The sequence below is a fragment of the Psammomys obesus genome, unplaced genomic scaffold (genome assembly GCF_907164565.1).
Source record: "Psammomys obesus unplaced genomic scaffold, mPsaObe1.curated_primary_1811, whole genome shotgun sequence".
Lineage (NCBI taxonomy): Eukaryota > Metazoa > Chordata > Mammalia > Rodentia > Muridae > Psammomys > Psammomys obesus.
This window is the reverse complement of record NW_026592732.1, coordinates 7,291,231-7,309,339: the sequence shown is the minus strand read 5'-3', so window position 1 is coordinate 7,309,339 and position 18,109 is coordinate 7,291,231. Positions and strand designations below refer to the sequence as shown.

Genomic DNA, 18,109 nt, shown 5'->3' with positions numbered 1-18,109 from the left:
GGAATCTGTTTTGAGGCATTTTTTTTTAAGTAGCTAGTGTGGTCATTTGTCAACAATGCCCAATGAGTATTAAAGAAGATCTTTCTCTTCAAGATTCAAGAAGTCAGACTTTTTGAAGGAATTGGAGATTAACGAGATTAGCATTGAACTTGTAGTGCCCTGTTTCCACATGCTCAACAGACCCTACTGGCATCCACCACCACTGATAATAAATTATATATTCTCTAGTATTATAGCTGCAGAACTGTACTGCCTCTGTGGATATGAAATATTTGTGCCTGTTCTGTGATGGGTGGTAATGACCTTGCTTTTTCAGAGCTGTCTTTAATGGTGTCACTCGGGATTTTTTTTTTCTTTCCAGATAATTAATAAGAAATAATAAGAAAGAAAAAAATTCTCATTGGCAAAAGAAAGTAATGAGAGGTACCTCAACAAACTAACAAACAACCAAATAAATAAATAAATAAAAAAGCTTGTGCAGAGGTAGTTAACACCTGTTTTAACTTTTAGAAAACCAAGAGAAATGACAAACAAATGAATAATGAAGATTTTGAAGAAACACGCTTCTCTGCCACCCATGCAAGAAATAGAGAAAGAAGAAACAGGAACATGCAGGGAGAGCATGTCTATCACCAGACTATCACCAGAAGGGATACCCTACAGACCATGGTTTTTGAAACTCAAGGCTGTTGAAATTGGGGCCAGAAATTTATTGTTCAGGAAAACTTTTTTTTTAATACATCTGCTGATGTTTGCTGGCATTTTTGGTTTGCTTCTATTATTGCATACCAGTCGAGACAATACAGAAATACAAACAATAACTTCAGCTATAAATAAATGCCCCTTGTAGAGAAAAATGGCTTATGCCAACCCGCTATGTATTCCAGAGAAAAGGTCACCTATTAAACAAAAGCTTCCCTTTAAGCATAAATTTCCAGGTTCTCAATCATTGGCTGGACTGCCCCAAAGGCACACGGGCTTAGCCACTAACAAAGATCTTGACACAACCAACTATTGGAGGCAGCCACAAAAAGGCCACAACGTTATAATGTAAAGCCCTGTGCAATCCAGGGCTTTATATTATAATGTCTTGAATACATTATTTAGTCATTCCTGTTGAACATTTCCTGAACATGTGCTCAGTACTCTGTCACATTTTCCAGGGATGACCTTCTTGGTCTGGGATCTCTCCTTCACTTTCAGCTAGCTGCCTCTTTCCATGAGCATCTAGAATTTCACTTTTGATTTCACAGAGTCATGTGTCTCTTCGTTTGAAGGCTGTAATTGATATTTCATAGGCTTGGGAACTAATTTCTGCAAATGAACACTAGTGAAAGGAGAGCTACATCTGGCTTCCATCGCTTTTGCGCAGAGATCTTAATTTGGATCACTACTTTATTCCCTGTGGTCACCTGTTTCTTGTCCTTTCCACGCTTGCACTTCTGCGAAACATGCAAGATAACTGCCCAGTGGTGTTCTGATGGATGGCTATGCTGGCCTTATCTATTTGCACGGCTAATATTGAATCCCATGAGGTGTAGCTTCATTAGACTTTCTTTCTCACTCTGGTTTGACATTCCTGAGACTGAGAGCTTTTCAAAAACCATGTGATGTGATCCTAACTCATCGGTGAATGACTGAAACTTGGCTTATGATAGATATCTGGTGGTATTGCTTTATTAGATACAAAAATGAATGAAATATATCTAATTTTAAACTGTTTACAAGCATAACCTCAGTGTGTGATTTGACATATTAAGTGACAAATTTAATATTTATAAATAAAATTTGCTATGAATGCAAGGTAAACTTGTTTTTCAGGTTATTTAGGTTCCATGCTTAGAATTTACTGTAATTTATTATCTATTTGTAAAATTGTGCTAAGGATTCAAAGAAATCAATATTTCACTTCTTAAGTAATAAATACTTTGAAAACTGATTCTCAAATAAGAAATTGAATCTGACAAGCTTTTAAAGCCATTCATTGATCATAAGTAGGACTGAGTGAAACCTTTGCTAACCCTTTAGACTATTTGTCTGTGAAGACTGAAAGGTTTTGATGAAATCACGTAGTAAATATGAGACTTGACAAAGGTTGAACTTCAACACAGATTAAGGAAGTGAGGTCAGGACAGGCAGCATATGAGACCTTGACACGTTTAGAATCTGCGACCTTCCTTTCTTTCCCAGTCCCTTCCGATCTGGTCACAATGGTTGCTGTGTTAAAAAAAAAATCAATAACAACACTTGGATTAGAGTTTGAAGCATGGAAACAGCCCCTGCCCTTATAATCTCCTTTACTCAGCCATTGAGGTTTCTGTGCAACTTTTTTTGTTGAACAACGTAGAATAACCACACCTTCATAATCTGCTTATATTAAATAGAGTCCCCGAGGGACAGATACTTAATATCAAGTAACAATGCTATTGGGTGATTTCTTTGTTTTGTTTTGTTTTTTAAAGATGGCTTACAAAAACTTTGTTCACCTCTATGGCTTATGTTTCAATCCATTATATTTGCTTTGCCATTCAAGGATGGCAGAACAATTTATTATGGGAATGGGAGTTGAAGTATATGTGTGATTCCCAAAAAGGATACTTCACCTGTTTCAGAGGTTGCCTTGGACTTACCTAAAATTCGCAGTTTCACCATGTGCCTATGAGGAAGCATTGTATAGATGCAGTTTAACCATGTAGTTTCAACAAGAGGTAAAAAATAATGGTTCAAAGTATTTGTTTCCTGAGGAATTGCTGTTTAAATGTTAAGCAAATCATTAACAAATCTAAGGTAACCATGAATAAGTGAACACAATTACCCACATTTTCACTGTCTTCAAAAGTTTCTTGTCTTCATGTATACTTAAATTAGAGGACTATTTAAATTCTAGGAAGTATGTAGGGCTCTTCTATTCTCGCAGAATGAGATCTTCAGCTCTTACTGTTGCCTGAGATTCCCCAGGGTCCTTTTGCATTGTTCCATCTGTCAGGCTACTGACCCTCCATCTCAGGGAATTATTGATTGCAACATAGATTTACTCATCTTAAATCTCTTACTCTTTGGTAAAGAAGAACACTTTAATACTGTAAGCCTAAAAGTTTCTGGTTGTTATTAGATTACCTTACTTGCTCACAGGAGATGCGGATCATAGGTTGCTATTATATCAAGGGTGGAATCCCCCAAACAAAACAAAACAAAAATCTAAGGTGCACTTTCACAAGCCACACAACTGGCTCCTCCCAGGCCATCCGTGCTTGCATTTCCATTTCTAGAGTTCTGGGGAAGGCTATTCATTTCAGAAGAATCTGCCTTCCATCTATCCAGATACCTTCTCTCAAGGCCTTCCATGACTTGAGCTGATAACATGGGTTTCTGCTCACTAGAAAATGGAAACAGCAGCTTTTCTGAGTTAGATCTCATGGCTTCAAGTCAGAAGACGGCAAGGCTCCTTCCAATGCTGCCAAGACATTGGAACACCTGGGAACTCCTACGACTTTTTTCACATCTGTTGGTCTGATCACAACAAAGTGTCATTCTATGTTACACCACAAAACAATATAATATTGGAAATGTATGTGAGAATTTTGGAAATTTGACTTACAGGGTAGGAACAATCCCACCCCATCATAGTATGTAGTCCTTTCGTGGAAGAAATACAATATAAACTAAGTTTGTAAATGGTAAATTATGTCACATAATTGGTTGAGAAACACTGAAAGTGAAAAAATAAAAGTGACTAGACGGATATGCAAGTGGAAACTGCAGATTGCTGAAAATGCTGGGCCAGTGCCAGGCTCTCTTAGGGGATGTGTAATGATAGTATGTGCATTGAGTTTCTTGTGAGAAAGTTTTATCATACAATTTCAACATCTCCTCATTCCCAAACAGCAGGAAGCAAAGATTAAGATGAGTGAAAAAGTGTCTTCAGGCAAATTTCAATGTTTATCAAGTAACCTAGTAAGTAAATCGTGCTACAGTTAACAGTACCTCTTCCCTTTTGAATGAGGAGTGATGAAGCAGCCATATGCTTAACTCTAGTCACATCTCTCCTGTTATGTACACTAGTATTTTCATATGTTTTCAGCTTAATACCCTACAAGATTATTTTTAACAACGTGATCATTGCACTTTTCTCTTTTTAACTTAACATGTAAAATAATGAAGTTAATTATGACATACATACTGACGTAGGCTTTGGGATCATTTGTGCCTGCATTCACTCTTTTCTCTACACAAGGATACCCCATCCGATTTTGTAGTATGTGTTTAAATCTTGCTTCCACATGTAAAGAAACATATTTTCTCACTCCTGATATTACCCTCTATTATTCCCTAAACCATTCACTTAGACCCCCTAACCTACCAAGTACTTGCATTTGTCACATTCACTCTCTGGCCCACATTCTCCTCCTCTCTCTCTCACAGTACACAAACATTTCAAACTATTAAAATAGTTTAAATAAAACTATTTATTTAGATAAATAGTTTGAAATGATTTATTATTATTTATTAGATAATAAATATAATAAATTATTAAATTTAATAATTTATTAATGAATAATTATTAATAAATAATGTTTATTAATAATAAAATAATGTTATTTATTATTAAATAGTTTATTCTCAAGGCATATGCCACTTAAAAGAGTTGACACTAGGCTGTTCCCCACTTTAAATCAGTTGGAAAAAAAAAGTGGGGAACAGCCTAGAACTCATTGGCACAGGAGACAACTTCCTGAACAGAACACCAACAGTACAGGCTCTAAGAGCAACAATCAATAAATGGGACCTCATGAAACTGAAAGCTTCTGTAAAGCAAAAGACACTGTCATCAAAACAAAACGCCTGCCTACAGATTGGGAAAGAATCATCACCAACCCTTTATCGGAAAGAGGGCTAATATCCAGTATATATAAAGAACTAAAGAAGCAGAAAAGCAACAAACCAAGTAATCCACTTAAAAAATGGGGAACAGAGCTAAAGAGAGAATTCTCGAAAGAGGAACATCGAATGGCAGAGAAACACTTAAAGAAATGCTCAACCTCATTAGCCATTAGGGAAATGCAAATCAAAACGACCCTGAGATTTCACCTTACACCCATCAGAATGGCCAAGATGAAAAACTCAAGTGATAGCACATGCTGGAGAGGTTGTGGAGAAAAGGGAACCCTCCTCCATTGCTGGTGGGAATGTAAACTGGTTCAACCACTTTGGAAGTCAATCTGGCACTCAAGTACACAACAAGGACATTTGTTCAACCATGTTCATAGCAGCTTTATTTGTAATAGCCAGAACTTGGAAACAACCCAGATGTCCATCAACGGAGGAATGGATACAGAAATTGTGATATTTTTACACAATGGAATACTACTCAGCAATCAAAAAGGAGGAAATCATGAAATTTGCAGGCAAGTGATGGGATCTAGAAAAGATCATCCTGAGTGAAGTATCCCAGAAGGAGAAAGACAAACTTGGTATATACTCGCTTATATAGACCTACAAGATATGATAAACATAATGAAATCTACACACCTAAAGAAGATAATCAAGAAAGTGGACACAGGCGAAGGTGATTAATCCTCATTTAGAAAGACAAATGGGATGTGCATTGAACTTATGACAGGAGTCTAGCACAAAAGGCATCTGAAAGACTCTACCTAGCAGTGTTTCAAAGCAGACACTAAGACTCATAACCAAACCCTCGGCAGAGTGCAGGGAATCATATGAAAGAAGGGGAGTTAGTATGATATGGAAAGGATAGGAGCTCTACAAGGACCAAATATATCTGGGCACAGGGTCTTTTCTGAGACTGACACTCAACCAAGGACCATCTATAGATATAACCTAGAACTTCTGCTCGGATGTGGCCCGTGGTAGCTCAGTAACCAAGTAGTTTTCCAAAGTAAGGGGAACAAGGACTATTTCTAACAGGATCTCAAGGGCAGGCTGTTTGACACCCCCCCAGGGGAGGAGCAGTCTGTTAGGCCACAGAGGAGGACTTTGCAGCCAGCCCTGAAGATACCTGATAAAACAGGGTCAAATGAAAGGGGAGGAGGTCCTCCCCTATCAGTGGACTTGGAAAGGGGCAGGGAGGAGACCAGGGAGGGAGTGTGGGGTTGGGGAGGGAATGAGGGAGCGGGATACAGCTGGGACACAGAGTTAACAAAATGTAACTAAAAAGAAAAATAAAATTAAAAAAAAAAGAGTTGACACTATTTTCATGCAGGTGACATAATTTTATTAATCTTTTATTAAAGCTCCATTCTGCATACATGTCACATTTTTTTTTCCAATTCCCTACTGATGGGCACACAGGCTACCCTTGGTCTTGAATGTTGTTCACAGTGTCTGTGTTGGGGCATGTACATGTGAATTTCAGATCCATTGGAGGCCAAAGGCTCTTGGTCCTTTGAATCAATGGGAACTGTGAGCCACCTCACATGGGCGAACAGAATTCTGGTCCTCTACAAGAGCGCTATGCACTTTTTATCATTGAGAAGTATCCCCAACAGCAAACTTGTAAAAAAATTAGTCTTATTATTTTTAATTATGTGTTTGCTATGGGGAGACATATGTACCTGCTTGTGGCTGACCATAGACCAGAAAATATGGTAAGGTAAGAACCCCTACAGCTTGGTTACAAGGCAGCTGTGCGCACCTGATGTGGGAGCTGGGAACTAAAGTGTGGGTCCCCTGCAAAGCATGCTTTAAACCACTGAACAATCTCTGCATCCCATAGTCTTACCTCATTCCCATTGCTGTTATTAAGAATGCAAATGAAAGTATTTAATTTGGTAGTTAAATTCTCCTTCTCCCTCTGGTGTTCTACCCTTTCATCCTAATTTACTTGACACCTATTCTTCTTATACTAGTTTTCTCATTTCTTCTTCTGGTCATCCTAATGTTAACTTTTTTCAGTTCTGAAAAATAAACAGCTATGATCTCTTAGATATGATCCTGTTCCTACTCTTCCCGTTACAAAATCCTGTTAGACAGGTCGAAGCGATTGCTGCCATCTCCTGCTCCATTTGATCTCATTTCATGATTCTCACACATTTGTCCTCCTGAAATGTATTCTAGATATCTTTATTTTAACACCCTACTTTTCCATCTCAATTTGTTAACATTTATTATTTCTTCCTGGGTATTTTGTGAATATTGACTATAAGCTTTATGCTAAAGATGCTTGTTTGTTTGTTTCTACCTTCAAACCATTGGTTTAAGGCAGACATTTTTATTTTACTGTCCTTAGAAAGAGGCTGTTTGGAAAAAAATATTGCTTTTGTATCTTATACTCTTGGGTTCTCTTATTTAAAGTCCTATCTTTGTGGTATGTATATTTAATGTATATTGTATATTGTATATTTAATGTATATTTAATGCTCATATCTCAGAGCAGCAGCTGATATCGCCCTGAAGTTAGTGAGGGTTTGGAGAATGTCCTGAGAATTGGCTTCAGTACTCAGTTTGCTCACTCTCTGAAGTACTAGCTTTTGTCTCCCTCCTACTTGCTTCACTAAGACATTTTAAAATATTGCCATTATTTCATATAATACCTTAAGAAGGTAGTTAAATACTACGTCCTGTTTCCAAATTTCCAGAAAGAGAAACATGGCATCACTAGAACACAAATCAAGAACCAGGATTCCTTGAAACACAGCAAGGTCAGAGCTCAAATGCAGACAGGGAGCATGAGCAATAAGTGCTGTTTTGCCTTTGTTGTCATGTCGGTCACCAGTAGTCAAAATCGTGGAGAATTTCTGGAATCAGTTTTTTAACTTCTTCCATTATGTGCACTGTTGAGCAATAAAAAGTCATGATCCATAAACTATAAGTTTATTTGGAGTCTTAGAAAATTAACACCCTTTTTTGAGCCTTTGCTGAACCTGCTTCCACAAAGACAGACCGTTGCATTGAAAAGACATACATATATTTATAGCAAAGAGAAAGATGCTACTGTGTTTAATAACACACTAAAGCTTGACAGGCTAAAGAATATCCACAAATATGCAAACACTGGGGGTTACATCCCCAAGAACGTAGTTATAACACAACTGCCATTTTTCTTCCTGGGTCACACAGTGTCATAACTGAGTCTAGTTATGTCTAAAAGCCTATCCACTTCCTGACATTCCTTCTTGGGCCTCAGGGAATATATATATATATATATATATATATATATATATATATAATTACACACAAATGAAGACAAACACACATTCTGGCTTTCATTACTTTTGTCTTCCAAGGTGAATATTATTATCTTCTGTTTTGTATTAGACTGGAGAGCTTCAAAGTCATACAGGAAATGACTCCCTTTTAAAACATGTTGATCTTACTCTAACCATAAGAAGGATCTTCCTGGCAAAAGGCTTTGAACTTTGGTCTGAGGAAAGGGTCAGGGTTAAGTTGTTCACTGAGTACTCAGAAAAAAAGCTTCCTGATTTACTCTCTTCACCAACATGTGTTTCCTTGTAGTCTTGGCCTGGGAAAATTGGAGAAACACTACCGTTTTACCTCCATGGATGCAAATTTTATTTCACTGAATATGTGACATTCTCTTCCCACCCATGGGTGAAATAATTCAGAATTTACCTAGGTCACCTTGTTCACCACCGCTTTATAAGTTAGAAAGTTGCAAGGTTTTAAGGTTGACTATGTCTGCATCAAGCCTCCAGGTGTAGGTTCCCCATGCTCCTGGAGCTGTATAACTTAAATAAACACTGTGGTGATCATACACAGACCAGGGAGTGCATGGGGAACAATGTGTGGGCTTTAAAAAACCCACTAAGAACTCAGCGCCTTAGACACACTCAGGAAATAGACATAAGCAGTTTTGCAGTACAAGGTATGTGGGAGAACTGTACAGAATATCAAAGGCTTCTGACAAGCTAGTGTGGATGCTGAAAATAAATAGTCAATTAAACCAAGGGAGTTATGATTCTCATTCTAAGACGATTCTGGAGAAAGTATGGCCTCTCTTTTGAAATTCTCACTAGAGCAATGATAATTGCTTATTAGATTTTTTTTGTTAATGTTTTCATCCCAGTTTGATCAAAGTCTGAAAATTGTCTAAAGTTAAATTATTTTTCATAATAAAAGAGACACAAATACTTCAGACACAAAAATGTTTTGTTATAGAAGCACATATTTGTGAATTAATGTTTGGTTCATATTCCTAATTTATTTCCTTGGATAGCTCAGTCCTCAGGATTTCCAGACTTTAACATGGTTATAGTAAGAGACAAAATGAGTAAGTAAAGCTGTGTCCTTGTAGGATGCCTTTATCATACCAGACAGAACGTGGGGTTTTGTTATTGTATACAGTTCTCACACAGGCCTGATACTATAGAACTTTTTATGTGACCTCTGTTGATTTTCTTTAAGCATGCTATCAAGATTTGTCAAACCCAGTTTTGACAGATTTCCTCTTTTCCCTAAATATAGTTCTGGTGCTGAAAATAAAATTCTTCTATCTAACCTCTTCTTGATCAAGGACAGAAATACAACACATTGTTGTTGGCTTGGATTAGCCAAATTCCACAAATCTAAGAAATCAAACATGTAACTGTGAATGTCTATTTTTAGATACAGTATTGTTTCAGTGGGCAAAAAGCACCAGGATTTGGACATATTTTAATTAGAAAACAAAATTCCCCTGATGTCAAACTAAAAATGAAAAATTGACTCAAAATTTTCAGAGTGGAATAGAAGTCTGGAAAGAAGAGATGGTTCAAAAAATAACAAAGGCCTCCAAGAATATGTCCCAAATATACTGCCAACAACACAGTCATTTCTCACGTTCCATACTTCTGTAAAGATACTTTCAATTATATATAACACACCACAGACATAATTTATATTCTACAGTTTCATATAATTCTGATATAAGATGGTACTCTTTCTTCAAGAGAATCTTCATAATGAAGAAAGAAAGGCTTCATTTATTTTATTTTATTTCTAATAGTGAATATTTGTAGGGTTCTCAGTATGAGACAGGAGGAAGACATCAGATTTTATGGAGCCAGAGTTACTTACAGTTGTTGGCCTTCTCACTTGAGTGCTGGGAATGTAGCCACAGCGCTTTGTGGGAACAGTGTGTGCCCTTAACCTCTGAGACATCTTTCCAGCCCGGAGAGACTTTATTTCTCTGTAGTAAGATTAGTCAGTGAACAACAGTTAAACTCTATTAGTCACAGGTTAGCTCTGAAATATGTTGGGTTGCTTGGAAGCAACTGCACTGTTAGGTTAGGAGCTCCCAAATGTTCTTGTTGTTGTCAACCTTGGCATGGGATAAGTTGACTGAGGGTGGCAGAGGTCTAACTCCATTTGAACTAGCTGGGTGAACCAAAGTAAATGATTGTTAGCAAGAAATTTCCTGGATAAACTTTAAATACTTCAATGTGTGTTATCCTGTAAATATGAGGTGGTGATTTCCTTTATATTTTTCTATTTATCTTCCAATTTTTTTTCTCACAAAATCTTACAGTTCATTCTATAATTATTATCTTAAATGCATTAATTGGATTTTTTGTACATACCAATATTCCTTTAAGTAGTAGGTCTATAAAGATGAATAAGTCTATACTTGCTTTTACCAATATGACATCCAAAAAGAAAGGTAAGGCATGAGTAAATACCGAAGCAACTTTGGGCACTAACATCTGCAAAGAAGAATAGGCAGGTTGAAGGGGCTATACAGTGAAGAGAAAGTACCTTATGGTTTTAAGGAAACCAAAAGTGTCTACTGGAAGGAACTGTCTTCAATAAGGTAAAGCCACATATAGTAACAGAGAAGTCTAGAGAGTGGACAAAGGAAATGACCACTGTGAAAGCCTCAATTTGGGAAGGTGAGGGAGTCTAGAAAAACTTGTGAAATCAAGTCAGAAGTTTGGATAATAAGACAGTCTATAGCCTTGCAACTAATAGTTATATAACTATTCTATACTTCAATCTAATTAAAAAAAAAAAAACAACAAATCAGATATACAATACAGTCTGAAGCATCTTGAGCTAAAACCTTATAGAACTGTTGTGGGGTCGAGAGGAGGATAGAAGAAAGGGAAGGGAAAAAAGAGGGATAAAGGTGGGCAAAGAACAAGCCGTTAGAGACAAGGACCTGATCATGACTCCTGAGAAAACTATCTCTCTCTTTCTTCCTCTCTACATCTGTCTCTCTCCTCTCTTTTCTTTTTCTCCTCTCTCCTTCCATCCATCGCTCACCTTACCCTTTCCTTTCCCTCCCTCTCTCCTTCTTTCCTCCTTCCCTCTCTTTTTCCCTGTCTCCCTCCTTCCCTTCCTCTCTCCCTCTATTCCAATCTCTATTCCCACACCACCTTGGACCTAGATCACCTACAAAACAGTTTGCATTTGAATCTTTAGGAGCAAGGGTGACTTGTCATTATATAGTAATGTTTTATTACACCATTTATTTTACACAACACCTACTGTGCCACATTGTTTAAGTACTTGTCTATGTGGTCAGCCTCACTATGATTCACTATTTCTGAGTACTGGCTGATGCTATTACCAAGATTTGACTTGCAAAGCTTTGCAATGATCCAGGGACAAAAGAAAGAAGTATCTCTCCAGATACTGTTTTTCAGTATTACAGATGTTCACAGAGCTTGTTGCTGAGAACTACGACACATTCTCATAAAAACATGGCCTCCTTGAAAACGGCTTTCAGATTAGTATATATGTAGAGTAGTGTAAGTCACTGACTGTCCATCACTGAGAAGGCATTTCTAAATGCACATTCTTCCTATTAGCTGCAGGAGCATGTACTCAATAATGGCAATTTAATCTGGCATCTAGCATGGACTTAATATATTTGTCCATATAAAACAATATTTAATATATAGTTTTATTACTTGCTTAGTAATTTAAGTATTAAGATAACTGTTTTCAGGAAAATCCTGTAAATGTTTTACAGCTTTAGAACCTTACAGTTTATTACAATACTTTAACTTCCCTCAAACACAAAGAAAACATAAAAAAAGAAAAAGGAAAGGAGTCAAATTAGATATATTTTAAGGAACACATTTTAAAGAACAATGTTTTTTTAAGTTTCATTAGTCAAATACTCATTCCTCAAAATGAACACACAAGCACACACACACACACACACACACACACACACACACACACACAGAGACATTTCACAAGAAAAATCTCCTTAATATAAAATAATTATTTTGTTTTAAAATTCAGTGTACCAATTTTTTTTTATTTTATTTCATTTTAATTTTTTATTAATTACAGTTTTTTCACTTTGTATCCCACCTGTAGCTCTGTCTCTCTTCCTCCCTAAACCCACTTTTCCTCCCTCTTCTCCATGAATGCCCCTCTCCCAGTCCACTGATAGGAGAGGTCCTCCTCCCCTTCCATCTGATCCTAGTCTATCAGGTCTTATCAGGAGTGGCTGCCTTATCTCCCTCTGTGGCCTGGTAAGACAGCACTCCCCTGAGGGGAAGGTAATAAAAAAGCAGGCCAATCAGTTCATGTCAGATACAGTCCCTGTTCCCATTACTAGGGAACCCACTTGAACAATGAACTGCCTACATCTGTGCAGGGGTCCTAGCTTATCTCCATGCCTGGAACTTGGTTGGAGTATCAGTCTCAGAAAAGACCCCTGTGCCCAGAATTTTAGGATCTGTTGCTCTCCTTGTGGAGCTCCTGTCCTCTCCAGGTCTTACTGTCTCCCACTTCTTTCATAAGATTCCCTGCACTCTGCCCAAAGTTTGGCTATAAGTCTCCACATCTGCCTTGATACCCTGCAGGGTAGAACCCTTCAGAGACCCTCTGTGGTAGGCTCCTCTCCTGTTCCCTGCTTTCTTGCTCTTCCAATATCCATCCTCTTTAATTTGTTAAAAAAAAAGAAAGGTAGAATACTATTTTGTATATAACAGTGTAGGGTCCACAGCTCTCCTGCTACTTCGTCTTTAACTGTTATTTCCTTTTATTCTCTGTGTACAGGCATGTGAGTGTAGGGTTTCCCTTGTGCTTTCCCACAGTGAAGGATATAGGTCCTGCCGTGTCATTTGCATTTGTTAAAGATGATTATTAAACAAGAAGTAGGACCCAGGGTGAGATGATCAATCCTCACTTAGAAAGACAAATGGGATGGACACTGGAAGTAGGAAAAAGCAACAGGACAGGAACCTACCACAGAGGGCCTCTGGAAGACTCTACCTAGCAGTGTATCAAAGCAGATGCAGAGACTCATAACCAAACCTTGGGCAGAGTGCAGAGATTCATACGATAAACGAGGGAGTTAATATGACCAGGAGAGGACAGGAGCGCCACAAGGACAAACTATAGAAGGGTAAGGGAGTCCTATATGAGACTGTTTCTCCAACCAAGGACCATGTGTGGATATAATCTAGAACCCCTGCTGGGATGTAGCCCATGAAAGCTCAGTATCCAAGTGGGTTTCCTTAGTAAGGGGAATAGGAACTATTTCTGACATGAACTCAATGACTGGCTCCTTAAACTTCCCCCTTGCCCGAAGGAGGAACAGCCTTGCTAGGCCACAGAGGAGGACATGGCAGCCAGTCCTGAAGATACCTGATAAGCCAGGGTCAGATGGAAGGGGAGGAGGACCTCCCCTATCAGTGGACTTGGAAAGGGGCTGGGAGGAGATAAGGCAGGGAGGATGGGATTGGGAAGGAATGAGGGAGGGGGCTACAGCTGGGATACAAAGTATATAACCTGTGATTAATATAAAAAATAAAAACTAATAAAAATTATAGCGGATGTTAAAACATTGATAGGAACAATTTTAAGGACTTGGAATTGAGTAGAAATTTACAAAAATCAATTCAGCAAAAACTGTTGCCTTCACAGAATTTACCATCCCCCCCCCCAAAAATAAAAATTAATCTTATCCTGAAATTAAAGTGTGGTCATTCAAATATACACTCTTTACAAATAATTGTTGAAATTGCAGTGACTTCCATTCTATTCCCCCTGTCTTTGCGATGTATTAAGTTTTCTTTCTTTTTGGAAAAGAAATATTATTTATTATTTAATGGTATTTAAATGATAAAATTATTTTAAATTTTACAAATTAGTTATGCTCTTTAAATGTGTGCTTCAAGTTTTATTTTTTATGATATTTAAGCTTTAAAAATAATGGGAATTAACTTCTATTGATGGGGGACAGTTATAAACCAGTTTGTCATTATTCACTCTTTTCTTTCCTCTTACTTTGATTACTAATCACACAATTAGACTAGCAGTCTTGGACTTCAAAATATAAATAAATCCAAAGTAACTTTTTTCAGGGAAAAGAAATAACAAGAGACTCTATAAATTATTCGCTAGTTAGGGGAAAATGCATGTCTACATTTGAAGATATTTCCCAAAAGACAGAGATAACCTCAAACTCAAAATCCATAATGAAAACCCACATCAAGAACACATTATGTAAAAACCATCAAAGTGTATTCAATTGCCTCTTAGCCAAATGGAGACTTTTGGCTATTGAAATCACAGCTGACACTTGAAATTTTCAGCTTAGAATTAAATAAGATCTTCCAAGGCATATTGGTCACGTTCTTGCAGAAAGTTTGGCATTAGAGCTTTACATTCTTTTCATGTTTATTCTGCCTTTCAGGCAGTAACAGAAACCAAAAGATATCAATGTGATATTCTGCTTATTGTTATAAAAATAGCATTACAGAAAGTATTAAATATTCATGAAAATCCTTATTTCCCTCAGGTTCCGGCTAGCAAAAGATGCTGTGAGATATTAAGCACCAAAGGAGGGAACTGTAACACACTACAGATAATCACTACAGTGATAAACAAAGGCAGTTGATATTAATAATTAAGTGACACAGTCCCCTGTGGAGGTTCCTATGAGCTCCAGGCATGGTGTGTAAAATCTCTTGGCTAACTGATCATTAGTTTCTTTCTAGACCAGGAGTGTACGTTAATGGTACCTTTGCTTTGCTCCTGTGTTTCAAGTCCTATGATTTGTCTAGTGTAATAAATAATTATACACATCCTGTAAGGAAAACTCATCCCTTTTAGACCCTGATGCTTTTACTCTCTGCAGGAGAATATTCAACAGAAGCAGTTAGAGATAGTTTATCCATTTTTTGAAGTTTTGTGTTGTACATTAGCTGAATGATAGCAGAATTTAATATCATCAATAGCTGTGCCAGCTACTTTTGTGTCAACTTGACAAAAGCTGGAGTTGTTCTGAAAGTGGCAACCTCAATTGAGAAAAATTCCATATCAAATCAGCCTGTGTGCAAGTCTGTGGTTCATTTTATTTATTTATTTTCTTTCTTTCTTTATTACTATTTATTACAAGTTATTCACTTGTATCTCTACTGTAGCCCCCTCCCTCATCTTCCCCTAGTCCTACCCTCCCTCCCTCTTCTCCTGCCTATGCCCGTCCCCTAGTCCACTGATAGAAGAGGTCCTTCTCCCCTTCTATCTGACCCTAGCCTATCAGGTCTCATCAGGACTGTCTGCATCATCTTCCTCTGTGGCCTGACAAGGAGGCTGCACCCCCTGCCCCAGGGAGAGGTGATCAAAGAACCAGCCACTGAGTTCATGTCAGAGACAGCTTCTGATCCCCTTACTAGGGAACCCACTTGTAAACTGAGAAGCCTATAGGCTTCATCTGAGCAGAGGGTCTAGGTCCTTGGTTGGAGTATCGGTCTCTTCAGGCCCACCTGAGCCTAAGGTTTTTTGTTTGTTTGTTTGTTTATTTGTTTGTCTCTGTTGGTCTCCTTGTGGAGCTCCTGTCCCCTCCAGGTTTTTCTATCATCCCCTTCTTTTGTAAGATTCCCTGCACTCTGCCCAAAATCTAGCTATGAGTCTTAGTATCCCCTTTGATACCCTGATGGATAGACTCTTTTAGAGACCCCCTGTCGAAGGCTCCTGTCCTGTTCCCGGTCTTCTACTTCCAATGTCTCTCCTGTTTGCCTTTCTGAATGAGGCTTCACCCTCTTCTGTAGGGTCCTCCTTGTTGTTTAGCTTCTTTAGGAGTATAGATTTCAGTATGTTTATCCTATATTATATGTCTAATATTCATTTTTATGTTAGTATAAACCATTTGTGTCCTTTTGCTTCTGGGTTACCTCACTCAGGATGATCTCTTCTAGTTCCATCCATTTGCCTGCAAATTTCATGATTTCCTTGTTTTTAATTGCTGAGTAGTATTCCATTGTGTACCATACAATGTACCTCACTTTATGTATCCATTCTTCAGTTGAGAGACATCTAGGTTGTTTCCAGATTCTGATGATTACAAATTAAGCAGCTATGAATATAGTTGAGGAAATGTCCTTGTTGTATGGTTGAGCATCTTTTGGATATTTTCCCAGGAGTGGTATAGCGTGGTCTTGAGGTAGCACTATCTTGACTGATGTTTGATGTGAGAGAACTCAGCTCACTGTGAGCTGTGTCACTACGGGCAGACAGTCCAGTATATTATAGGAAATAGGGGTGAGCAAGCCATGGGAGCAAGATAGTAAACAGCACTCCTCCATTTCCTCTGTACCAGCTACTGCTGCCAGGTTCCTACTTTGAGTACCGTCCTTTATTTTTCCTGATGATGTACTTCAAAACTTCAAGTTATAAAATGAAATGAATCCTTTATCTTCAAGTAGATTTTTGTCAAGGTGTTTTCTCACAGCAGTAGGAACCTTTATTAAGACAATAGGAATGCATTGTTGTGTGTGAGATTCTGGGGGAAAGGGAGCTTTCTCTGTTTTTGAAGACTGTATCTATATACTAAGTGAGTATATACCATATCTGTCTCAACAGATCTTCAATGAGGAAACATCAGTGCTGATTACCACCCTAGGATCCAGAAGAGTCCAGTGACCAAGCATGGCTTCCTTTTGGAGACTAATTCTGTTCCTGTCTGTTACCAGGTGTCTTTCAGGTAAAATGCATGCCTAATTATTCAATTGTTATTAATTCTCAGTTTAAAAAAAAACTGAATGATGACCTCTTCCTTACACAATCACTGAACTTTCTTACTTACTTGTGAACTCCTTACACAATCACTGAACTTTCTTTTCCACGAAGGGTTTTTCTTGTCTTGGTTATAATTTATACTAATATGATATTGTTAAGCAACATTAAGCAACCTTTCCAACATTGCAGAAAAATCACAAAGCTCAGTATTGAGTACAATATAAAAATAATGTATATATATAAATATATATATATAATATATATATTTATATATGTATAATGTAAATCATGAAAGTATGTACGTTATTGACTTCCTCTTTCTATTATTGGTAGCCTTCAGAAGCTCTGACTATTGTATACAGTGTCATTTTGCAATATGAAGTGTTCCCTGTGAAACAGAAGTATGTTGTTTTATTTCACACAGAGACATATTCTTATACAAACACACACACACACACACACAAACACCCTCTTAGTTTTAAACATTTATATTTCTGTTCTGTGTGTGGATCTGTGTGTCCTCTCATGCACATATACAACAGTCCTCATATAGAGTTCTGAAAAAGATCTGCAGGAATTAGTTCTATCCTATGACGTTGGTCTCAGTGACCAAGTGCAAAACGTCAGCTGTGGTGAGCCCCCGTATCAGACTGCTATGCAACATTTTAAAGGCATATGTTAACGTATTCATCTTTTTATCACGACTCTCTTGATTTTTCCTTGGTTAGGTCTGTTGTTGGATCCGATAAGGGATTTAATTCTGAAAAAAAAGTTTATTTTATTTTGAGCAATAATCTCATAATAAAATTTTATATTTTAATAAAATATTATATAATTTTTAATAATAAAATTTATATTTTCAGGCTTATTTGTTTTAATAGTGTGTAGAAATCAACTATCATTTTAGTGCTAAGCTCATTATATTGAGAAGTTGATTATAATGAAGTAGTTATTTACACTGTAAATAAAGTTTGGGAGTCATATATGGTAAAAGTCTTAAAAATTGTAGCTACCATCAATTTAGATACCATCTTATTTATCCCAAATATGGCTTTAGTAGAATAACATAGTGAACCTGTATCTTATGCAAATATTGTTCATGTAACAACATACGTACATATGTTCTGTTTAATGTATGAAAATGTGAATGATATAGCCACAAACACAA

At 37.3% G+C, this 18,109-nt stretch overlaps 1 protein-coding gene across 1 annotated transcript in view; it reads left to right on the top strand.

Moving 5' to 3' along the window:
• Nucleotides 1–18,109, top strand: part of Cntn5 (contactin 5) — a 1,192,645-nt gene that overhangs the window by 490,029 nt on the left and 684,507 nt on the right. The window contains exon 3 of the mRNA XM_055615494.1: nucleotides 16,786–16,906. Coding sequence (XP_055471469.1) covers nucleotides 16,852–16,906 — 55 coding nt within the window. The 5' untranslated portion in view covers nucleotides 16,786–16,851. The remainder of the gene's footprint in view (nucleotides 1–16,785; nucleotides 16,907–18,109) is intronic.